Here is a 26240-nt window from a genome sequence, read left to right as displayed (position 1 = left end):
CTTCATCTTTCTATTGGATGCAGGCTAAGGTCTCCAAAGATGTTGTTAATGCGGTGGAGAATGATAATGCCATGGAGTTATGGCATAAGAGACTCGGTCACATGAGTGAGAAGGGAATGGATGTGTTGTCTAAGAATGAGGTGATTCCAGGAATCTCTGGTTTGCACCTACAGAAGTGTTCGCATTGCTTTGCGGGAAAACAACACAGGGTATCTTTCAAGTCTTCCGCACCTTCTAGGAAACCCGAGGTACTGGATTTGGTACACTCAGATGTGTGTGGTCCAATGAAGACAAGATCTCTTGGTGGCGCATCATATTATGTGACTTTTATTGATGATCATTCAAGGAAGTCGTGGGTATTTCCTATGAGGACGAAGGATCAGGTGCTGGGATATTTCAAGCATTTTGTGGCATTGGTTGAGAGACAAACGGGGAAGAAGCTGAAGTGTATCCACAGTGATAATGGTGGAGAGTATCTTGGACCATTTGATGCTTATTGCAAAGAGCATGGAATAAGGCATCAATTCACGCCACCTCATACTCCACAGTTAAATGGGTTGGCTGAAAGGATGAATCGAACGATTGTCGAGAGGATGAGATGTTTGATCTCACAGTCAGGCTTATCGATGACTTTCTGGGCAGAAGCTTTGAACACGGTGGTTCATGTGCTGAATTTGTCACCAAGTGCTCCATTGGATGGTGATGTTCCAGAGAGGGTTTGGACTGGTAAGGATGTTTCTTACAGTCACTTGAGGGTCTTTGGGTGTAAGGCATTTGTTCATATTCCCAAGGTTGATAGATCGAAGCTTGAGATGAAGTCGCGGCAGTGTGTGTTCATCGGTTATGGTCATGATGAGTTCGGGTACAGATTTTATGATCCCGTTGAGAGGAAGCTCGTAAGGAGCAGAGATGTTGTGTTTATGGAAGATCAAACGATTAAGGACATTGACAAGTCCAAAAACCCAACTCAGATTTTTGAGGGTTTGATCGATACAGAGGCTACTCCTTCTACATCGGTTCACGGTGAGGTTGAGGTTGAGGTTCAGGATAATGCACCCAGTGCAGATGCTCCCGCACATGAAGATGGTAGTGGTGATCATGGTGACGATCATGGTGAGACACCAGCTGCTGAGAACCAACCTACTATTGTTAGAAGATCCGAGAGAGGTCTTAAACCGTCGACAAGGTATGATCCTAGTGAGTGTGTATTACTTACTGATGGGGGAGAGCCTGAAAGCTATGATGAAGCTTTGGAGGATGAACACAAGGATAAGTGGTTTGGAGCCATGGATGAGGAGATGGATTCTTTTGAGGAGAACCATACTTTTGAGTTGGTGGAATTGCCTAAGGGCAAGAAGGCTCTGCTTAATAAGTGGGTGTACAGAATTAAGCATGAGGATGACAATTTACCACCTCAACACAAGGCTAGATTGGTTGTGAAAGGCTACAGCCAAAAGAAAGGAATTGATTATGATGAAATTTTTTCTCCTGTTGTGAAGATGTCATCCATTCGGGTTGTACTTGGATTGGCAGCGAGCCTTGATCTAGAGGTTGAGCAAATGGACGTGAAGACTGCTTTCCTTCATGGTAATTTGGAGGAAGAGATCTACATGGAACAACCGGAAGGCTATGTGCAAAAGGGCAAAGAAAATTTGGTTTGCCGCTTGAAGAAAAGCCTTTATGGATTGAAGCAAGCACCAAGGCAGTGGTACATGAAGTTCAAGTCTGTTATGGGGGAGCATGGTTATGCAGAGACTGATTCAGACCATTGTGTATTTGTGAAGGTGTTCGGTGAGGATGATTTTATCATCTTGTTGCTGTATGTCGATGATATGTTGATTGTGGGCAGGAACATGGACAAAATTAAGGAGTTGAAAGAGCAGCTCAGTGAGTCCTTTGCCATGAAAGATATGGGTCCAGCGAAACAGATTCTTGGTATGAGAATTGTTCGGGATAGAGGTGAGAAGCTGATTCACTTATCTCAGGAGAAGTACATTGAAAAAGTACTTAAGCGGTTTCACATGGACAAGTCTAAAGTGTTGAGTACTCCTCTTGCTCCACACTTAAGACTGAGCAGTCAACAAAGTCCGAAGACATATGCGGAGAAGGAAGATATGGCGAAGGTTCCGTATGCTTCTGCAGTGGGTAGTTTGATGTATGCCATGGTCTGTACAAGACCGGATTTAGCCTACGCCGTTGGAGTTGTCAGCAGGTTTCTCTCCAATCCGGGAAGAGAACATTGGAATGCTGTGAAGTGGATTTTGAGATATCTCAGAGGGACTTCTAATTTGAAGATTACATTCGGAGGTAAGAAGCCTTTGCTGGTCAGTTTCACTGATTCTGACATGTCTGGAGATGCTGATTCTAGCAAGTCTACTTCGGGTTACTTGGTAACATTTGCGGGTGGAGCTGTGGCATGGCAGTCAAGGCTGCAAAAGTGTGTTGCACTATCTACCACTGAGGCAGAGTTCATTGCCGCAACTGAAGCTTGTAAAGAGTTGTTGTGGCTGAAGAACTTCTGTGAAGAGATCGGTTTCAAGCAAGAAAAGTATGTGTTGCTTTTGATAGTCAAAGCGCTATTTGTCTCGGGAAGAATTCTACATTTCATTCGAAGTCAAAACACATTCAGAGGAGGTATCATTGGATACGTGATGTGGTTGCTTCCAAGGAAGTGGAACTTGAGAAATTTCATACGGATGATAATGGAGCTGATATGATGACGAAGACATTACCGAGGGGGAAGCTTGAGGTATGCCGAGAGATAGCCGGAATGGCTGTCTCTTCCATCTAGTCGGAGGGGGAGTTTGTTGGGTCCCTCCTAGATGGAGAGGACCAATTGGGGTGAACTTAAGAAATAATAATGTTCCCCCTTTGTCACTAGACATAATAATAGAGTTTTGACAAAAAGAAACAAGAGAGAGAAAGAGAAAAAGAGAGAGAAGAGAGACTCGTAAGGTAATTTCAAGACTGGATTTGGAGGGTCAAACGGATCCTGATCGGGCTGATATTTTGTGGGAAGCTTCTTCAGTCAGTGGGTTAGAGGTTCACCGAAGGAATTTGGATTTCAACGGTTGGATCTTCTGTTGTCTGGGTTTTCTTGAAGTTGGTCGCCATAGTTCTTCAGCAGAGCAGTCTTGGGTGTTTGGTAAATCCAACGGTGATATCTTCTCTTATTGAGCTGAAATTTGGCAGAAGTATTGTCGACTTGTTTATCTTGGATTTGTACGGTTGGATTAGTTTCTGGAAGCCGGAATCTTTGTGAGCTGAGGTCGTTTGGTTGCTGCCGGTTTTGAAGCTTTGTGTTGCTCTCTTATTGTTGTTGTTTGTGTTGGAGATAGCTCTTTGAAGCTAGTGTCTCTGTTCTGTTCTGGTTGTTGAACAGGGAGGACGTGGTTTTATTCACAAACATTTATATAGTGGATTGTTGGGTGGACTACGGTCCAGTGGTTTTTGCTTCTCACATCGAGGAGGTTTTCCACGTAAAAATTGTGTGTCTCATTTACGTTTTTCTGCATATTACATCCCGCCATCGTCGAAGTATTTTCTTCACAGGTTCACACAAGGTCAGGGGAACACGACCATTAGTATTTCCGCTGCGCCGTGTGACTTTCCCCAACAGCAACGCCTCACTGAAGTTTTGACAGAACTAGTGGAGAGACACCGCAAGGCTCGAGCTGCTGTTACTAATGAAATGGTGGACGTGTTTATGGCCGTGATACCTCTACCAAAGATGTTCGACTAGAGCCCATAAGCCAGAAGAAACCCCTCTTTGGCTGGCTGTTCTGCAACTTCATATTGGAGCTTTAATATAATGTTTAGTCTCCTCATCTCTTTATTAATAAATTTTGTGAACAACCAAACAGTTTGAGATAATCAATGAAACAACTCTTGTTCCTAATATAACCATAAGGCTGTCTTATAATCCAATATGGTATCACACAGAAAGATCTTGATTTCCAACCACTCCATTGATCTTAAACTTTTTAATGATTGTTTGAGATTGCATCGTAATATAACACAACAAAGGTCCCTTAAATAAATGGGTTGCTTAGTGCAAAATCAAGTTATGGTCCAATAACACCACATCTATAGTGTTTGCTTCACTTTAATGAAACCACATCAGATTCCAGCTAGATAAGTCAAGTCTTCTGGTCGTGACATGTGTCATGCTTCACAAAACGCATCGCTTCATTTAAGTTTGTCTATATCGTTCCTTTCGTTTGTGTTTTAACTGAAGCCCACATGTGGGTTTCTTCTCCAAAACTCTGTCTACGAACCCTAGAAAGAATGGCCGTCGTACAACGGTTCCTGATCAGTCTACCGGCAAGGAAGATCCAACTGTTTTTTTGGCTTATGAAGATCCGATTGTTTCATTGGTAACCATTAATTACGATCAAGATGGTTTGGAAGCTAACATCTTTGGCGACTGTGTTCATGCCTCTTCACTATCAAGATCGTATGGAAGTCCATTCGAGTCGCTAGCGTAATAGTGATGAACCTTTTCAACATCTTTTCGACTGGATTCATGCATCTTTTTTAGTGCTCACATTAATACCAATTCCTCCACTTCTCACATGATCTCAGATTCAATGAATCCCCAAATTCATTCCTTTGTGTCTTTGCTATAAATATGTAAGTTTTCTTCCCAAATAATCATCATTCAATTCCTCTTAATCACTTTCTATCAATATCTTTCTGCAATTACAATATCTAACTCCTCTCAACTACTGGGCGATTTGAAGGCATGTCGTTGTAGGTCCACCGTTGAACTGCGTCTCCTCAGATTCTGGGAGGCTCGAAATGTGAAGAAAGCTGGCGGGAGCAAACACGTTATCATCTTCGAATTTCTAGCCATGTTTCTTGCAAACCTTTATGCAAGGAAGTGCTAATTCATTGCAACACCTTTTCAAGACCGGTTCAATGTACGCCGTAAGTGGTTTCGACATTACTCGGAGCAATCTCAGTTTCAAGCTGTCCGACTCTCCTCTGTCAATACGGCTCGGTGATTTAACCGCCTTTTTCCAGATAACAACACCGGTGAATCTCATATCAGTTGTGTTGATACCAACCCGCCGTCAGTGTCCTTAGGTACACGACATTTTTAAATTTGTACAGATTATTAAACATCAACAAAGTTCTTCCTACCCCTGTCCACCCAACATCTTTTATGGATCCGTATATGTCGTGCAGAAACCTGTGTAGCTTGCTGTTGCAAATAAGACTGATGAAGCTGTTTTCGTCAGTTTTGATGGAGTGATAACAAAACTAACTAATATTGGAGCCGCTGAAAGTGGGCACATTCATGTGAATCTAAACCTTAGGACCCGTCTTAATGTAGCAGTGGGCTTTATTTACATGTTATGTCTTTGACATTTTTCACTTTGGTTTGGTAGGACGCAAGTATTGAGAATCCTAAAGACAGCCAGCTCCCTCTGTTGGTTACTAACTTGATGGGCAAGACTAACACTTTCCATCTAAGGCTGACACGTTTCAGTTGTACATCTAAGCATCAGACCTTCACGATTTCGCGCATTTTCAACGAGCCTAACTGTCCACCAGTCCCAGATTTCTTTGTTGATGTAAGCTTATGCCCACATGGACGTAAACTTTTTTTCCTTTTTTTTTTTGGCTACCTTTGGAGCTAACAACATTTTGTCTCTGAACCCAGGGTGGCACCGGTGGCACTCTCAATGATATGTCCGGAGCGAGCTCACTTACCACCAAGGTCTGTGCCGTTCTTACTGTAGATGATAATGAACCACCTGGTGAAACAATTGCAGGTGGCGCATCGGCCACGGACTTTCTGATCCCGACGAGTTCTAAACCAACTAGGAAGGCACGCCTTGATTGAGGGTGCGTCTGCTCCTAGAATAATGCTTAAGCATAGTTGTTGGCGTGTTCCTTTTATTTACATCATTTGGTGTTAACTGTCTTCAATGGACTATAAACACAATCATGTTTGGAAGGTGATGACGATGGCTGCGTTCATTTCTGTAGAAAAAATAAGCTATAAATAAATAGGTAGGTATGTAGGCACACTTGGTTAAGCGAGAAACAGTTTGAAAAACAGAAAAATTCTTTGGTTCAAACGTTAACTAATTCATTGACTAAACCAACTGGTTAAGCAAACCGGTTCATTACTGGTTTGTAGAAAACAGAGAATGCTTCGGCTCAAAAGTTAATTAATTAGGGTAAGTAAACTTGTGTGTTATATAATCAATTTTTTCTTTTGAAAATTTAATACCTCACTGTTCTAAAATATTTCAAAATAGGTTATTTTTAATAAATTAAAAACAGTTTTTCATCAAAAATCCTGACAAGTAATAAATTTAATGACCTTATACGTTTATTATTTTCAAATATGAATTTAATTTTTAGATAAATATGGTTTCACTAACAAACACGTCTTCATCATATATATCTACATGTATACTAAACTATTATAGTATCCAATTTACATAATTTAAATATTTTTATGTAACAAAAATCTAAATATTTAATAAACAAAAATAATAATTTTATTTTATAATGCAATACAATAAATATAATAATTTAGTTATGTGTAGTAAAAATATTGAAATGATTATATTTTATAAGTTACTAATATTTATTTTAAAAAATCTAATAAATTATTTTGATAACATGGTTAACTTTGGTTTCATATATAATATAATACATATAAGGTTTTAACAAATATGTATAAGTACAAATAGTAATGAATAAGTTTTTTTTTTGCCATCGTGTAAATTATTAGTTTTAAATGAACATGTATAAAGAAAAAACAAGTTAATTCATGAAACAAACATATAACTAAGAAAGAAGTTAACTTCACTCCCGATTTTAATTATAAGATTTTGTGACTTATTGGTATAGTTAAACTAAAACTAACATTAAGAGAAAGTAAATCCTTTTATTTTAAATATTTTATTATAATTAGACAAGTATATAATTTTAAAAATAAATAGTTAAAATTGTTGTAAAATAATTAAGCATGTTGTTGTTTAGTTAAAAGTAAATTAAACATTTCAAATAAAATTGTACCAATAGTTTACTTAATCGTTTCTTTCCTCGCGATATTCTTTAAATTCTTCCAACTCCAGAAAACTACTAAAAGTTATGTGATGACACCATGAAAAAAATACTTATCAATATGGCATAGTATATTTAGTCTTCAAAATATAATAATTTATATTTAATATTTACTCTAACTATTTACATAATTTTCAAAACATCATCCCGTCCGTAGGAAGAGCAGGCCGGTCCTAGTAAATAAAACTTTCCTGTCTGTTTCTCTTACCCAGCAAGAAATGGTCGGCTCTAAGCCTATAAGAAGGTACCAGAAAGGTTCCACACCAAATTTTTCTAAGAACAAAACTATGTTACTTTTAGTGGTTATTTGTGTTATTTCTTATAGGTTTATAAATATTTTTACCCTACAAAAGAGATGCCCAATGTACACCGCCCGCCTGCTAATTAATTAATATATTTTGTAAAAAATAAGTTTAGTAGGAAATAGTGGAATTCTTATTTGAAGTACAATTATTTCATCACAAAGGACCATCCATCCATACATATAACATTTAGCAAGATTATACATCATTTCCTCTCGATTTATTGGAATACTACACATGAAATCAACTCTTCATCTTCTTTTGCTTATTCTTCATATCCTGCAAAAAAGAATTGTACATAAGTATATAAAATTATCAAATTCATTAGAATAGGTAAACATATGTATAAATATATAATAATATTTAACTATTACATGCTAATATAAATTCTTCAAACAAAATGATGAATAGTAGATTTGAGAATGTACTTACGGAGTGTATTCGACGCGGACGTTGCCGGCATCAGTATTAGCAATGACCCTAAAAGCGTCACGAGAGAGATTAAGGTCGCCATTGCAAGGCTCCCGGCATAAATCAACTACCTTGACGATTACGCTACGTCCCGTGCACGCTCTTGGAAAGTTGTACGTAGGGCCAATGCATCGAACCCTGTACCTCCGACCACAAGCTCGGCTTCCTTGCCACAGATTGTTCCTGACTCCAGTCACCATCGTTTCGTATTGATTTCCATAACAAGCAGACTCTGAATCACATCATTGATTTGTAACCAATGATTAATAATAGTTACTTTATTAAAAATAATGATTTATAACATATAAAACATTGATACTAATATACGCACTAGTGTAGGGAGGGTCGTAAAACACGGCTCTTCCTTGAGCAGCTTCAGCAATTGGAGTTAAGATTTGTGCAAACACTATCACCGTCACGACAAACTTTAGCACCATTTTTATCATTTTCTTTTATTATGTGTGTTCTTGCTGGTTTGTGAAGTAATGAAGCTAGGAGGAGGGGGCATCGAGTATTTACATGTACAACTTAAATCATATTGTTTGATTCAAAGACTTTTCCAAGTCTTTGGTCTACTTCGAGTCTTCCATTATTAATTGTGATGATAACAGATCGGGCGTATTTTTCTTACTCCACCTAGAATTTCGGGTGAATTAAATGAAAATAATGATATTATGAAGGAAAATTCCAACGGAAATAGAGGATTTGAAACTTTCCAGTTCGCTTTATTGAATTTTGTTTGTTTTTCACATTGTTTTCATTATTTCCAAGTCTTTGGTCTACTTCGATCTCTGTTTAGAGAAACTTGTATTGTGTTTCACATTTGATACTCAAAATTTTTAAAAATAAAACATCCAGCTTTTAGGTTTGCAGATTCATCTGTATATGTGAAACCATTTTCTATCTCTGCTACTAGTTATGTAATTTACTTAAGCGAGTGAAGAATACAGGTAGCTATATAAATGATCTTTACTTAGGAAGTTAGGAGTTAGGTCAACTTGTATTACATGTTGTTTTGAAATAAGTTACTTTATTTGATCAGTTCAGTTTGTTCAGATCAGATCTATAAAACTCGTAAACAGAGGTATGAATATGAGTAACCAAATTGCTTTGTTGACATTTCTTAAAAAAGACCTATGTTAACGGAAACAGGTACGTGGAATCGGAAGCGTAAGGAAGCGCAGAGGCAAGATTTTTTAAAATATTAGGAAGCGGGTACGTGTTGGAAGCGTATATTCACATATATATATATATAAGAATTTTTTTAAAAAATTAGGACTAAAAATTATATGATTTTAATTTTAAATAAAGAATTTATTCATTTATAATAATTTTGAAATAATTTTATGTTAAAACTGTAAAAATACACTTAAATTAAGTTTACAAAAAAAATATTTTATTAATTATTTTTAATACTTCATATAAATTGACACATTATATTTCAATATGTGCTATATCTTTAATAAAAAATCTCAATGCATAAAGATAATTTATAGTATTAGTTTTAATATTTGTATATTTCTAACTCTATATTCATTACTATTAAAAAAATTATTTTATATAGATTAAAAACTATGGTTTTATATTTCATTGATATGCATTGCCTTTTTTAAAACGGAAGCGTGATTCCAAAACAAAAGCGTAAGTTTCCAACGTGTTTTTAAAGAAAATATTTTAAAAGCGTTTTAGAGGCGAGATTCTACAAGCTTCCATAAGGTTCTGATTCCGGTTCCGAAGCAGACTTCCAACGAAGACAATGCAGCAAAAGAGACGAACGTCATGATGTCAACTAGTAAACAAACATACGATTAAATCGGCTGGACGGGCCCAAACCTCTTTACGATATCAGAGGTCTTATCGGCAGATGAGGGAACCGAACCGGACAAATAAATAATGCAACTTTCTGGGATCAACAAGAGAGTAGTCTTCTGATCGATGTTGTTGAGATAACAAGTGGTCTTACAGCGAAATTTGTTTCTGTCGACTTATCCCTCGTTTTCTCTCCTTGGCGATATGTATTCTTCACTAATCAACTATGCAAGAGACCATTGATAAAAATAGCATTCCGAAAACAAAAGCCATTACAAAACTAACACACTCAAAATCTTTTGTTATAAAACTTACGCCAGGATAAGACCTGCGCTTTGCGCATGGTGAATTTATATGAAAATTATTTAAGAAATATCGTATAGAAAAATAAAATTTATATTCTTGATCGAATTAATATTTTTGGCCCTTAAACAATTTTTTTTTAAAAATTTGTTAGTAAAATAATTTGTTTAACTAATGAGCTAATCCCATTTTTAAAGACTTATTCTTCTGTTCACCCCCGAGCGGGAACCTCTAGATTCACCAACCAATAGGATTGTGTTATTTTATATTCAATATCTTTTAAAAAAGGAAAAAAAATATTATCAAATTATATTATATTTTTAAAAGAAAAACCTAAAAGAAAATAAATAAATAAAATTAAAAAAAATTAAAAAAAATATTTTTAGCATCGTCAGCAAAACACTAAATTCTAAATCAAAAACTTTAAACCCTTCGATAAATCCTAAACTCTAAATCAAAAATACTAAACATTAAAACACTCAAGGGTTTAGTGTTTTAGTGTTTAGTGTTTTTGATTTGGAGTTTAGGATTTATCAAAAGGTTTAGGGTTTACCCAAGGGTTTAGGGTTTAAGATTTATGGTTTAGGGTTTAGTGTTTTGTTGTATTTTTTTTGTAGTTACTATTATTTTTTATTTATTTTATTTTACCTTTTTATTTTAAAACATAATGTAACTTAACAATATTTTATTCCCTTTTCTAAAAGATATCAAATTTGAAATAACCAAATACTATTGGTTGGTGAACCTATAGCCTATAGGTTCACCCTAGGGGGTAAACCCAAGAACAACTCATTTTTAAAAATATTTTAGGTCAAAAAATCACTTATCGCATAAAAACCTAACGTTTAGGCCGAAGAATCTCAGACCTACTATTTGGTTACAATGAAACTATGACAGCTCGGTTTTATATCATGATTTAGCAATTTAAAAGTTAATTATGGTTATACGAAGTTTATGTTCACGTGCCAATCGTATCTATCTTCAATATTTTTTTCATTTCAGTGTCGCTTTTTTTATTTTGGTTATTGCTCAATATAAATATTAATTTTTGAGTTTATTCTCATTTCGTTATTTTGTTCTGGCATGAGATTTAGAAAATGTTTAAGATTTAAAATTATTAAAGATATACATAATTAGGTTAAGATACGCGCCTTGTGCAGAATAAATATTTTTTATTTATTATTTATTTGGGGAAATTTTACTTTTACACTTTGTTTAATACCACTATTCAAATATACACTTAGAAGGAGGACATTTTCAGAAATACCTAAATCATTAATAGGCAAAAGACAAAAATAACCCTCTCACAATTCTAACCTAATTTCCTATCTCTCACTCTCGACGAGATCGATCGACGACGGCGACGAGATGGAGCGACGACGGCGACGAGATCGAGCGACGACGGCGACGAGATGGAGCGACGACGGCGACGAGATCGAGCGACGACGGCGACGAGATCGAGCGACGACGGCGACGAGATCGAGCGACGACGGCGACGAGATCGAGCGACGACGGCGACGAGATCGAGCGACGACGGCGACGAGATCGAGCGACGACGGTGAGATCGAGTGTATCCTCTCTCATGCACGAAGCAGACGAGATCGAGCAAGAATCACAAATTGTAAGTAATTTTCTCAGATTTTGTTGTTTCGATCTAAGAGAAAGAGTTATCTATTAATAGTCGGATCTAAGAGAAAGATTTCCGATTGTGAACATTAAGTTTTTGAAAATTTATAACTCTTTATAAATCTAAGTTTTAGGACGACGGCGATTCTAACAATGGCGACACTCACGGCGGCCACTCTCACGAAGACGACGAGAAAAGGTCTTCTCTCTCACTAGTCACGACGTCTCTCTGGAAAGAGCATCCGGTGACGACGAATAACAATCACACTACACGATTCAAAATTTCATCTGAAAAAATGTTGTCTTCTCCTAATGATTCTCCTCTTCACGATTCTCCTCTTCACGATTTTCCTCTTCATGATTCTCATCTTCACGATTCTCTACAAGTAAGTTCCTAAATTTGGGTATCTTTTTGTTTGTTTCAAGTCATTTTTTGAATTTGTTATTTCTGTTATAAGAAAATAGAAGAAGATTGGTTGAGGATTGTCATGTTCCTAGTTAGATCTAAGAGAAAGAGTATCGATAGTGAACATTGAGTTTTTTTGAAAAATTATAAGCCTTTATAAATGTGGGTTTCAAGTAATTATAAGATGCGTGAACTCAAGAAGTGTTGTCTTGTATTGCAGTTGGATAGCAACGAGTTTTGCACAACCTTGAGATTGCCTGGGAGGGTTTATGAAGCTGTAGAAACACCAGATAATCCCAAAGCGATAATCCATCACTCAAAGATTGATTATGTCGAGAAGGTAGAAGATATATTAGGAAAAGAAGAGTTCTCTTTGATAGAGAACTCTCACATTGGGAGCATTTTGATTGTGGTTAAAAGGAATAGGGTTCAATTTTCAGAAGAGTTGTGCCATTTTCTAATGCAGCGAAGAGTATTGACGCAAGGAGAGGATCTCTGGTTTACTTTCTCGGACCAGCCTATGAGGTTTTCACTAAGGGAATTTCATCTGACAACAGGCTTACGTTGTGAGGAAGATCAGACAATAACAGTGCCGCAGTTCAAAATAATGAAGAAGCCATACCTTTGGATGCTGGGCAAGAATGATAAGTTTACGGTGAGAACGTTGTATGAAATGTTTACAGAGAAAGCACGAAGCATGCCAACACTAGAAAGATTATCCCTTGGAACATCAATAATCACAGAAGCGGTAATTATTGCAGAAAACCTGAGTTCTAAAATTCCGAGAGACAGGTTGCAGCATTATATGAACTATCGCTTACCCAAGATGGCTTGGGGTAAAACTGCTTATAGCATCTTGATGAGAAGTGTAAAAAGTTTGAGTGCAAGTTCCTGGACAAGAGATAGTTATGAAGTGAGTGGTTTTGCGCTAGCCATAAATTTGTGGGCAATGTCATCAGTGAATGTGCTTGGTAAATCTTTGGGAAAACCATGCAAGATATCCTCTTCTTCAGATCCGTTGTGTCTACATTGGGACTCAACAAGAACTCCGACAATAACTGAAGTGTTAGAGCTGGAGAAGATAAACAATGTGAGTTTTTATAAGCGTGTATAAATATATTCGTATTGTATTGTTTGAAAAGTGGATTTCTAGGGACTCCTTGAAAAGGTCCACAAATCGGTGTCTTGTAGGGATTGCAAATGTGACGTGTGTTTATGAAAGATTATAAATGTAGTTTTATAAGGACTTTATAAATTAATATATATGAGGTTTACAGAGATTTGTTTTATTTATTCTACAGGTTGAGGTTAGCACAGTGATTCGATTGGCTGAGGAATATAAACATTTGGTGGGGGCAATACATAGTGACGATGCTGACTTTCACAGTGTTGTGAAGCTAGTTCAACAAGGATACAAAATGAGGAGAAGCGATTGGGAGAAAGGTTTTGTGGATATGTTTGTTGCAACAGAAGATATAGGTCAACAACGCAAGACAAAAGACGAAGATGCAGAGCATGGTGAAGATCTGAACCATAGTGAAGATGAAGAGGAAAATAAAGATGAAGAGGAAAAGACAGATGAAGAGGAAAATAAAGATGAAGAGTATCAAAAGGAAAAGGAGCAAAGAAAAGATAAAGATCATTCCATGTCTAACAGCGAGAAACTTGATAAGCTAATCCAAATGGTTCGTGATTTGGATAAGCGAGTAGTAGTGATCCAGAATGTTTTAGGAGTTAAGGTAACCAATTGAATTTTACCAAGTACTTATCAAATTTCACGTGTTATTTCTCTCTAACGATTTCACTCGTTTTTTTTTTAATTTTAATGACGGTTCACCAAACAAAGAAGATTGTGAGAATGGAGCTAGTTCTGGTGATAGAAGAAGTGCACAAGATTACGAAAATGAAGAAGATACAATTGATGAAGAAGCAAACTCTGGTGATAAAAAAAATGCACCAGATGATGAAAATGAAGAAGATACAATTGCTGAAGAAGCAAACTCTAGGGATGGAAGAAGTGCACTAGATGATGAAAATGAACAAGAGATATGTGATGAAGAAGCGGAATCTGGTACAGAGCATCTAAGGGAAGAAGAGAATATTCTTGGGAAAAATGAGACTACACAAAAAAACACTCAAGACGAAGACACAGAAAAACTTGAATCATAAAGTTGCTTGAAACAAACGTCGCATGTATGAATCTAAAATAGGATATAAAGGTTTATAAATTTTTTGATTTAGTGCTTGGCAAATTGAATTTCTTATTTCTTTTGTAGGTTACGTCGCCTACTCCAACATTCAATACTCCAAACTTTGATACAAGGTACAAAATTAATATATTTTATAAGGCCTTGTAAACGTTTAATGTATATAGCATAAACATCTAATTTTCAAAAATTTTGTTTGAAGGTTTCATCGCCTACTCCAACATTTACGTCTCCTAAGTTTGATCTCCTTTCCCAAGAAAGTCATAGTGGAAAGGGTACAAATGAAGTATTTTATAAAGCTTTATAAACTATTTCATGATCGATAAGGCCTCTTAAACAATTTGCATGAATCAGGTTCTTATGAGAGATGTTTGTGAGATTCCTGTTTTCCAACCTCTAATGAAAATTAAAAAGAGATTGGTACAACAAGACAGCCAGGTTTGTTTTCCAGACTTTATAAGTATTGATTTATTTTATAGACATAATAACCCTTTGTAAAAACTATTTTTTTTGTCTGTAGGTAAACGAAGATGTTGAGCCTCCACTTCAAAAGAAGTTTAAAGCTGATACAGATAATGTTCCACTAAGAAGAAGTGAAAGAGTTCAAATACCATCCATTCATACACAACCACCGTTTATAGGAGCAAGGAAGAAACATCCGATTCTTCGTCTCTTTGAGCCAGTTGATAAAACAAGAAAAGAAAAGATGAGAGAATGAAAAATGTCAAACAAAAAAAAGTAAGTTTTATTTTATAAAAAACTATATATTTCATGAGGTGAAACTAGATAGCTACATAAAAAGTATGAGTATCCAATGTAGGAAACTGAGAATCAATCAAGAGATAGTAACCACAAAGTGGTTTTCGGATATTGAAACTCCGGGAAAAAAGCTTTCAAAAATGGTTAGACTATATGTGAACAAAAATTCTTTACAATCCTTTATAAATTTATATTAATCTTCTTTATAAAACTATATGATCGCTTTTATGAGTATTTATTATTTTTGTCTCAGAATATTGAAGCAGGTTTTGAGTTGCTGAAACTCAGACAGATTTGTTTCTGAACAAAACTGCCTTAGTTGTTGGAGTGAAGTTTCTTGAAGAAATAGATGAACTTTATGATGAGTTTTTAGATGACAAGAAAGGTTTCCAATTTGGAACAGGCTTTGACAAGTACAACATAGAGAAGAATATCAACTTCCTCTATTCGACTATTGCAGTAGCGGAGAAGTATTGGCTTGGAGTTGTAGTCAACGTGGAGAAGAGAAGTATCACAGCATTCAATTGTGCAGCAATGAAGTTCACAGATGCGAGTTTTGTCCCTTACGTTAATGCATATGCGATGGCTCTCCCATTCATGATTCGCAACTTCTTCAAAGATGTCAGCATGGATACAAGCAAGTTCTCGATAAAAATTGTATCTGAAGGTTTCCCACAGATAACATCTTTATAACTGCTATTAAATCTTCAAGTTAGATTTGTATCATAGATCAAATAACTTATATTATAATTTATCTGCTATGTTCTTAAGACTAATATATCACTAAAACATTTTTGTTTCAGGTTCTTAAAATTGAAGACAGTGGAGTTTATGCATTGAAGCTGATAGAGTGCCATGGAATACGTATAATGGACTTGACAAAGCTGAGTGAAGAAAAAAATGCAATCATCCGAGAAAAGTTGGCGGTTGATATCTTCTCGGAATTACAATGAGTACTAATATGGGAATGAACAAAAACTTTATCACTTGCTTATAGTTATGTGTGAACAACTATCTGTTTTATACGTGTTTGGTAAATTTTGTTTCTAGAATTATGAGTATTATGAGTATTAAGAGTTTATGACTTCAATTTATGGCTTTGCTTTAATTTAGAAAGTTAAATGGTTTATTACAATGGTTTATAAAATCAAATGAGTTTAAGATATATAAAGGAGTATTTAAAAGTTACAAAATTTATATTTTAGTAGCTTTATAAGACCTTATTAAAACTGGTTTTTTACCTCTTGTAAAATCAAAACAAAATGGTTTATTACAAAATTTATATCTTAGTAGCTTTATAAGACCTTATTGAAACTCGTTTTTTACCTCTTGTAAAAGAAAATGAGTTTAAGATATATAAAGGAGTATTTAAAAGTTATAAAGATTTATAAATCTGTGAAAATTAATTTATAAAGGTCTATAACTAATATAGAAAGGCTTATAAATCGTTTTTCAAGAGCTCATCAGTTCATAAAACAAAAAAGAATTAAAGTTTATAAAGTCGTATAAACAACCAAAATGATTTATAAATCTGTATAAAATAATTTATAAGGGCATATAAATTTATATAAGATAAAATATAAAATTGGTTTTTTACCTCTTGTAAAATCAACCGAGTTTAGAATATATAAAGGCTTATTTAAAATTTATAAAGACTTATAAATCTATAAAAATTAATTTATAAAGGCTTATAAATCAGTTTACAATATTTATATACTAAAATAATGATATGTAAACACCAATACTAGAAAACGTGCTAACCGTAACGAGTATGTGATATGGTCTAGTGGTAAGTTGAGGTTACTATAATTTCAGTTTAGACGGAAACCCGGGTTCGACCCAGGATCTCAACAATTTATCTGTTTTTTATCATTTACCAAAGGGATGGCAAAACAGTAAATTTAACTCTTCTCACGCCACGTCTTCATCATCTCCACTACGACACGTTTGTTTTGCTTTCTTGTTGTTTTCTATCCTTTCTTCATCCTTTTCTATGTCCGTAAATTCCAAGAAGAAGAATCAACACAACGATCTTTCCCATTTTGAATCATTATCGTGGCAAAGGTAATTGAGTTTCATCTTCAATTTTGAATCAACAATCTAAATTGAATTGAATTTTTGTTTGAAACCTAATTGATTGACTTAAAATCTCAATCTGTTTCAGTTTCAGTTCCAATTCAACTTGAATCGATTTTAGCAAAAGTTAATTCAAGAACATTCTATGTATTCTCTTTTGACTTTTTATATTCAATTTAGATCAAATTGAAATTTCTATTTGCTTTTGTATATACACTCCAAAATCGAATTGAATTTTTGTATGGAACATAATTGATTTATCTAAAATCTCAATTTGTTTCAGTTTCGTTCATTTGATCTTTATTCACCTTCTTTCTTTCTTTTCTTGATTTGTTTTTTGTGCTCTGCATTTCCGATTCCTTTTCAAGAGTAACCAATGAAGAATAATTTGAAGAAAAAAGGAAAACTTTTGTCTATTGCCAAAGATTGTGAAGTAGAAGTATCTCTTCAAGAAGATGGGTTCAAAGGTTCTTGGTTTAGAGCTATCCTCGAGCAAAATCCGACGAGAGTAAAAGGAAAAAAAGCTTCGGGTTTGTTACAAAACTTTGTTCAATGAAGATGGTGTAAATCCTTGCAAGGAAACTATTGAACGACGTTTTATTCAGCCGGTCCCGCCAGAATGTCTGAATGAGGGTGTCGTATTCAAGGAAGGGTCGGTGGTGGATGCTTATTTTAATAATGGTTGGTGGACTTGTCTTATCGTAGTTGAAAGGCCAGATGGTAGTTTTTTGGTTTACTTTGATGATCCACCAGACATAATGAGATTCATCAGAAGCCAACTGAGACCTCATGCTGATTGGATCGGCTTCGAATGGGTCAAAAGCAAAAACATGGTATTGTTTTCTTTGTATGTTTTAAGTTCTAAAATTTTGAATTGATGAAGGCTTTAGCTTAGAACAGGGAAGTTGGTGGAAATGACCCGTGAAATTAGTGAAAGTGAAAAGGAAAAAATTTGGGTCCGAGCATTAGTAATTACAGAGATTCGATCACAAGGAGATGATAGAAGAAAATTTCTGATCAAAATATGTACAATCTCACAAAATTCAAGTGATGAAGCGGAAGGAAAACATTTAATAGTTGATATTTGCAAAATCAGGCCATCTCCTCCTCGAGATCTTTGTGCACAGTACAGTCTGAGCGACTATGTTGAAGTGGTTGTTACACATGGGTGGCGCAAAGGTCGAGTGACGGAAATTCTCTTTGAAAACAAGTACAAAGTGTATTTCGCTGCCACAAAAGAGGATGCGATTTTTAATTATACTGAGATTAGGCTGTCAATGGAGTGGCTAGGTGGTGGTAGTTGGATCAAAGCACATGAGGTATTTTCTCACACATAAGTTCTATTCATTTTTGGTGTAATTTAAAATCTTCCTACATCATTTTTTCAGAGAGAATTTGAAAATAATGCTGCCACACCAATCAGACCAGCTCAAGAGAGCCCTAGTAACGCATTTGTTTTAGAATCCGATGAAGATGATATGGTGAGTGATGATGCCACCGAAATCAAATCCTCTCGAGAGAGCCACAGTAACACTTCTTTTTTAGAAGCCACTGAGACTGAAACACAAAACCATGAACTCGTAGATCCCGTAGATGTAAGTTTTAAATTTTCATCCCCTTGTGTGTTGTCATAGGCTTCTTTTTCTTATCGTTAAACTATATGTTTTTACTAATAAATGATGTGTAGGGAGTGGAGTTACCATTACCTCAAGAATCAGATGATATTATGGATGATGTAGCCACTCCGATCATAGACCCTCAAGAGATACCACAAGGTAAAATGTAAATTAGGATTTATGAAAGCCTATAAATAATTTATGAAGACTTACGAATCTATATATTATAATTTATAAAGTCAAATAAATAATTTATAAGAGCATATAAATAGTTTACAAGGGCTTCTAAATCTATATTAAAAATTTGACAATTATTTTATAATGATTTATGAAGATTTATGAAATAAGTTATAAGGTAATATATAAAAGCCTATAAATAATTTAAAAAGATTTATAAATGTGTATAAAATGATTTACAAATTTTCCAATAATTAATTTATAAAGGCTTATGAATCTATATATAATAATTTATAAAGCCCAATAAATAATTTATAAGAGCATATAAATACTTTACAAGAGCTTGTAAATCTATAATAGTTTACAAAACCATAATATTGTTTTCTAAGCATTAAACCATATATATAACTGGGCCTTAAACATTGATAATAAATTTTGGGCCTTAAAAATAAAACCGTCAAAATTAAGGGTAAAAAGACGGGATCTTTCATCGTCTTCCTCCGTTCGCGTCTGTTCCGATACAAATCTACAACCGCATCTTTTCATCTGTTTTTATATTCCGCCATTCTCCATTTCTTTGATTACAAAAATCTACTTTTCACTGGTGGTTTTCAATTACCATCGATTTCTCTTAACTCCCGTAATGTTATTGGTTCTTCTTGGCGATTCTTCTTCTCGCTCTGCCTATAATAGATGTGTGATTGATATTAGTGTTATATTTGACTAATTTTGTTAGCGGTTATGGCCTTTAGGTTTAGTATGTCATAACTTGGAATAGAGTAGATTAGGGTTTTTTTTGTCATTTGCGATATATTTCATTGCTAGTTATTTCGTTTTTGATGTGGTTAATCGATTTTAGATTGATCTATTATGATTTACAAGTGTTGATAAACAAAACTTTTATAAGTCATTATAAAACATATCTTTGACATTACCATTTTGAATTGTTTCAGGTGAAACGATGAGTAAATCTAATGATAAGATTGCTTTGCCAAAAAGAATCTCCGAAACTGGTACCAAAGGAGTCGTATTGAAAAGAATTAACAAGCGCTCCAATCTGAAGTTGGTTGGTAAAGTTGAAAACGTTTTGGGCAAAGAATTCAAGAAGCTTGAAGATTCATTCTTGGCTCCGGTAATTAAGATGGGAAGGAGGCAGAAGCATATGGCGTTTTCAAGGCATTTGATTTATCAGTTACTCGTAAGGAGAATTGATATAGGCAAGAAGGGTTTGTGGTTTTCTTTTGGAGAACAACTAATGAGGTTTTCTCTAAGAGAATTCCACTTGGCAACGGATCTGCCTTGTGTTGTTGATAAAGATGAAGAGGAAGTGGAGACTTCAGCAACAAAAAAAGAAGAAGAAAGATCCATGGATGAACAAGAATCAAACTCTAAACACCTTGCTTAAACTACTTGTGGAAAAGAGTACAAAGCTTACTGCTGATTAGAGATTAAGATTGGGAGCTACAATCCTTGTGGAAGGGATATTAATGGCAAGCAATCCGGTGACAAGTATACTGCTTAGAGCTAGAAATTTCAAAGAGTTTTGCAAGTATCCCTGAGGGAATTTGGCCTTTGATTAGTTACGGAAAGAAGTGGAGAGCTTTACCTATAAAAAGTTGACGGAGAAAAATCAATATGCGATTTGTGGCTTTATATATCCAATTCAGCTATGGGTGTTATCTTCTGTGAATCAACTAGGCACGCTCTTTGGTATTAGGGATGATGAAATTCAGTTTCCCTTGTGCTTGCATTGGAAAGAAACCAAATCGCTTTCTATTGAGGAGGTTAACAGATTCGACCAAATGGAGAAGGTAACCGTTTATAATGTTTTATAAAAATGTTTTAGTCTTTGCATTCTTCTTTTATCGATTGTTTGATCATATGAAAGCACTTGTCAGGTTGATGTCAAATGTATCCTTGGAGATCCCGAATTGCATAGCGACTTGGTTGAAGAAGTTGACTGTGAATTTGGAAGAGTTGTTGATCTTCTCAAAAGAGGATATCGTTTGAAGAGACAAGATTGGCTCAATGGAAGTGTCGACATTGCCGTTGTTGAAGCTGAAGTGGACGAAAATAATTCTGTCCTGGGATTGATGCAACTGATCAAGAAAAGATTGAATTCCTCACTAAGAAGGTAGTGTCTCTTGAAGAAAAAGTGAAGTACCTTGAAGGTCTTTTGAACATTCGTGGAGAAACAGTGAATGTAAACTATTTTCTATATTTGTTTCGTGTTGTAAATGAAAAGAACGATTCATATGCTTCTAACTTGTAACAGGAAACTGAGAAGTCAAAAGAAACTGAAGCCGCCACAAAAACCAAGGTTTGTTATCTATAACGTCTCCATATTCTTAATGCAATGTGTGTGTGCTCACATATAATTTTCCAGGTAAATGGACAGAATGCCGATTATGAACTTGATGAAACAAAAGTTTTAAAAAATTATATAGATGCCAAAAGACAAGAAATCGCTAAGGTTATTGTGTTTTTGATATTTTATAAGACTGTTATTAAATTCGAAATTGTTAAGCTTTTTTTTGTCTTGTAATATTAGGGAAAGAAGAATGGTGTAAGACCTTCACGTGAAGTAGACCATCAAGAAGAAGATGATACAGAAGTCGAACACGGGGCTAAAGAAAGTGACACATCAAAAGTCAATGAAGTAAGCTTATTTATAAACTTTTATAAATTGAATAACCGTTTTAGAATTATAAATCATTAAAAATATGTAATCTTTTTTTTTAAATAGGAACAGCCACAAGAGGAAGAGGAACAAGAAGTCGATGTGGACGACGGTGATAAAGAGAGTGAAAATTCAGAAACCAATGAAGTAAGCTGATTTATAAATCTTTATAAACTGAACAATCGTCGTAAATTTATAAATCATTATAAATATGTAATCCTTTTATTGAAATAGGGACAGACACAAGAGGAAGAGGAACAACAACAAGAGGATGACTCATAAGTCAATGCAGATGTGGACGTCGGTGCTAAAGAAAGTGAAAATCCAAAAACCAATGAAGTAAGCTGATTTATAAGTATTTATAAATTGATCGACTTTTTAAATGTTTAATATACTCTGTAACTTTTTTTATTGTGTCATCAAAATTAAAGGATGGAGAAGTAAATGAGGATGAATCTAAAAAGCACGTGAAGGGTACAAAGAAACGTGGAAGAGTACCTAAGGTAAATATCTCTCTGTGTATAATGGTTTATAAAATGTTCTTTCAAATTTCATAGACTACATTCAATTATCATTTCTGATTTATAAAGGCTGTTATTAAATTCGAAATTGCTAAGTTATTTTTTTGTCTTGTAATATTAGGGAATGAAGAAAGGTGTAACAACCCCACGTGAAGTACAACAACAAGTAGAGGATGATGCAGAAGTGGACGTCGGTGCTAAAGAAATTGAAAATCCAGAAACCAATGAAGTAAGCTGATTTATAAATCTTTATAAACTGATTGACTTTTTAAATGTTTAATACACTCTGTAACTTTTTTTATTGTGTCATCAAAACTGAAGGATGGAGAAGTAAATGAGGATGCATCTAAAAAGCCTGTGAAGGGTACAAAGAAACGTGGAAGAGGAACTAAGGTAAATATCTCTCTATGTATAATGGTTTATAAAATGTTCTTTCTGATTATCATTTCTGATTTACAAAAGCTGTTATTAAATTCGAAATCGCTAAGTTATTTTTCTGTCTTGTAATATTAGGGAACGAAAAAAGGTGTAACACCCCCACGTGAAGTACAAAGACAAGTAGAGGATGATGCAGAAGTGGACGTCGGTGCTAAAGAAATTGAAAATCCAGAAACCAATGAAGTAAGCTAATTTATAAATCATTATAAACTGATTGACTTTTTAAATGTTTAATATATTCTGTAATTTTTCTTATTGTGTCATCAAAACTGAAGGATGGAGAAGTAAATGAGGATGCATCTAAAAAGCCCGTGAAGGGTACAAAAAAACGTGGAAGAGGAAATAAGGTAAATATCTCTCTCTGTATGATGGTTTATAAAATGTTCTTTCTGATTATCATTTCTGATTTACAAAGGTTGTTATTAAATTCAAAATTGCTAAGTTATTTTTTTGTCTTGTAATATTAGGGAATGAAAAAAGGTGCAACACCCCCACGTGAAGTACAACAACAAGTAGAAGATGATGCAGAAGTGGACGTCAGTGCTAAAGAAATTGAAAATCCAGAAACCACTGAAGTAAGCTGATTTATAAATCCTTATAAACTTATTGACTTTTTAAATGTTTAATATACTCTGTAACTTTTCTTATTGTGTCATCAAAACTGAAGGATGGAGAAGTAAATGAGGATGCATCTAAAAAGCCCGTGAAGGGTACAAAGAAACGTGGAAGAGGCACAAAGGTAAATATCTCTCAGCGGATAATGGTTTATAAAATGTTCTTTATGATTATCATTTCTGATTTACAAAAGCCGTTATTAAATTCGAAATTGCTAAGTTGTTTTTTTGTCTTGTAATATTAGGGAATGAAGAAAGGTGTAACACCCCCACGTGAAGTACAACAACAAGTAAAAGATGATGCAGAAGTCGATGTTAAAGAAAGTAAAAATCCAAAAACCAATGAAGTAAGCTGATTTATAAGTATTTATAAACTGATTGACTTTTAAAATGTTTAATATACTCTATGTAACTTCACTTATTGTGTCATTAAAATTGAAGGATGGAGAAGTGAATGAAGATGCATCTAAAAAGCACATGAAGTTTACAAAGAAACGTGAAAGAGTAACTAAGGTAAATATCTCTCTGTGTATAATGGTTTATAAAATGTTCTTTCAAATTTCATTGACTACATCCAATTATCATTTCTGATTTTCTTAATTGTTATGCTTATAAAGGAACCTAACGTTGACACCTCCAAACCAAAAAGACAAAAGAAACAAGAAGATTCAGCTGCTGATGCGATAGGACGTGTATTGGAAGATCTGAAAAAAGCCGATTAGAAGCATCGCGAATTTGAAGAAATGAAGCTCTTTCAGTTTTTTATTACTTTTAACTAATATCAATGAAACTTTTTAAGTTTTAGTGTTATCTTTTGTTGATGTCCTCAACGAGGAACATCTTTTGGCTTGTACCTTAATCCTCCATGATGAGAAAAATATCTTTTGGTTTGTACCTTAATCCTTTGATAAGGAAACGTATTTTATTTATGTTCATGCAGGTAAGCTAAGATATCAAAAGAACATATAATTTCTGCAATTAATCTGAATCCTAATATTTTATAAAGGGTGGTTAATGTAACCACACATTTCGTAATAAGTAACATAATTTCTATTACACCTGTAAACTTTATAAAACATTATAAAATGATAAATGTAATAATAAAAGGTTCCCCAAAAGCTATGCGATTCCAATTCTCTCTTATAACATCATATAAAAATAATCAGTTGCACACAAGTTTTTATATTACTCTGTTATCAAATAGGCACTACACAACTACCTTTGCTGTGACCTTTTTGTCCACATCTGCTACATTTGTAAGACTTGGGTGATGGTTTGGATATGGGCCGATATTTTCCATACTCCCACGAACTTGGAATCCTTTTTTTTTTCCTCCTGCCACTAGGAAAGCGTGTAGATTGAGGGCGACAGACAAACGAAGCTACATGGGGGAGGAATATCCCAATATGCTTTATCGCCAACAGGATATATACTCTCTGAATATACTAGTTTAAACCTAATAAGAAAATTAAGAGAATTAGATAAAAGTACAACCAAGAAAGAAAAATGCAAAAGAAGTGTTGTAGAACAATGTTTATAAAACCTTATAAATTCGATCAATTATATAAACATTTATAAACGTGGTAATGTATTACCACAATGACTGAGAGAACGCACCTTTCATTGGAGAAAAAGTCATCGACATAATCATTTTCATGCTTGTTTCCAGCCTTTGCAGCAGCAATTGCATGAGCACAAGGAAACTTCTCAACATCAGACACAAAGCATGAACAATACCTTGTTTGAAAATTCACCACTTGATCTCTTGTATCTCCCTTAACCTCAAACTCTGAATCATTGATTTTGGAAACTTCAAGAAAGCGAGACGTAAAATCATATAGCTCCTTCGTCTTGTTCCCCACATCGAACGTGACAGGGTGCATGTGACGAACTCCTTGCTCACGTTGTTCAGTGAACCACCTAGTAATTATCATCCTAATAGTGTCAAAATGATAGACTATTGGATACTCACGACTCACTTTCAGCAAAGAATTTATAGATTCGGCCAAGTTTGACGTCATGATGTTGAAGCGATTAGCAGGAGAATAAGCTCGGGACCACTTCCTGAAGTTTGCTTTACGAAGACAATCTGCTAATACAATGTCGGACGCCTCAATCTCATGAAAATAGCAATCAAAATCATCCTTGGTGTAGGCATAAGCAGCTTCAACAACCAAAAGGACAAATGTTGAACTCTTGAAATTGTCCTGGACATTCTTTTCAAAGTGAAAGACGCAGATTCCATGGTGAGCAAACGGATAATGATATAAAAGAGCGTTTTCAATAGAGGTTGCACGATCAGAGACAAAAACCAAATCCTCTTCATCAGGAATGATGGTTTTCAAACATTTCATAAACCAACTCCATGAGGCATCATTCTCAGAATCAACTATAGCAAAAGCTATAGGATACAAGTGAAAATTACCATCTTGTGATGTGGCAACAAGTAGAGTCCCTTTATACTTTGATTTCAGATGGGCACCATCAACAGAAAGTACCTTCCTCATCAACTTAAACCCTCTGATAGATGGACCAAGCGACAAAAATGCGTATTTGAATTTCCCAACAGAATCAACTTCGATAAAAGTCACAGAACCTGGATTATTTTCTTTTATCATGTGAAACCAGCTGGGCAAAGCTTCATAACTGTCATCAGGAGTACCCCTAGCTATATCTTGGCCGTGCTCTTGAGACCTCCAAGCCTTTGAATATGAAATCACAACACCATGATCTTTTCTAGCTTTTTCCATGATCTGTTTAGGTTTCAGCCCAATCTTTCCTCCTTCATAATGATTGCTGACCATAGTTCCCAACAGTTTCGCAGTAGCTTGCCGATGACTAACACTTCTCAGAGAAGTTTTACAAGTATTTTTAGATACATAATGGCGAACAATAAAACTCTGAGATCCTTTAACTGATTTTGCACGAAACTCCAACTGCATCTTTCATCCACACAACTAAGAACATAACGTGTTTTGTCTGAAAATTCTGTGTGGAACTCAAAGCTTTTGCTGACTGCATGCAACCTCAACTTTCTGCTCATTTCCTTTTTATCCTTGAAAAACTTTCCGCAGAAAAAATCATCATCATCATCATCACATTTTTGTTAAACAAATTGGAGACAAGATATCTGAATGGGAATGTGA

General features: G+C 34.9%; 3 protein-coding genes across 4 annotated transcripts; 1 reads left to right on the top strand and 2 right to left on the bottom strand.

The window, feature by feature from the left end:
- Positions 1-7501: 7501 nt before the first annotated feature.
- Positions 7502-8414, bottom strand: LOC106386060 (EG45-like domain containing protein 2). Of its 2 annotated transcripts, XM_013825954.3 has the most exons (3): positions 8194-8414; positions 7824-8094; positions 7502-7670 (listed from the first exon to the last, which is right to left on the bottom strand). In XM_013825954.3, exons 1-3 carry the CDS (start codon positions 8306-8308, stop codon positions 7664-7666), a joined length of 393 nt encoding a protein of 130 aa, XP_013681408.1. In that variant the 5' UTR covers positions 8309-8414; the 3' UTR covers positions 7502-7663. The 2 variants fall into 2 exon arrangements, with proteins under 2 accessions (XP_013681408.1, XP_013681409.1); XM_013825955.3 differs by lacking the exon at positions 7502-7670 and having other exon boundaries at positions 7820-8094.
- Positions 8415-20743: 12329 nt separating this feature from the next.
- Positions 20744-23816, top strand: LOC125590364 (ABC transporter F family member 4-like). The gene is made up of 14 exons (XM_048763917.1): positions 20744-20845; positions 21117-21161; positions 21393-21500; positions 21588-21668; positions 21953-22024; positions 22164-22271; positions 22364-22435; positions 22556-22663; positions 22756-22827; positions 22948-23055; positions 23148-23219; positions 23340-23441; positions 23536-23607; positions 23712-23816. The coding sequence occupies exons 1-14, from the start codon at positions 20744-20746 to the stop codon at positions 23814-23816; spliced, it is 1227 nt and encodes a 408-aa protein (XP_048619874.1).
- A 619-nt stretch (positions 23817-24435) lies between these two features.
- LOC106384610 lies at positions 24436-26036 on the bottom strand. Its single transcript, XM_013824549.2, has 2 exons — positions 24712-26036; positions 24436-24550 (listed from the first exon to the last, which is right to left on the bottom strand). The coding sequence occupies exons 1-2, from the start codon at positions 26034-26036 to the stop codon at positions 24436-24438; spliced, it is 1440 nt and encodes a 479-aa protein (XP_013680003.2).
- Between the last annotated feature and the right edge of the window lie 204 nt (positions 26037-26240).

Source organism: Brassica napus, chromosome C7 (genome assembly GCF_020379485.1).
Source record: "Brassica napus cultivar Da-Ae chromosome C7, Da-Ae, whole genome shotgun sequence".
NCBI classification, from domain to species: Eukaryota; Viridiplantae; Streptophyta; class Magnoliopsida; order Brassicales; family Brassicaceae; genus Brassica; species Brassica napus.
Note: the sequence above shows the minus strand (reverse complement) of the source record. Positions and strands in the feature narration are given on the sequence as shown.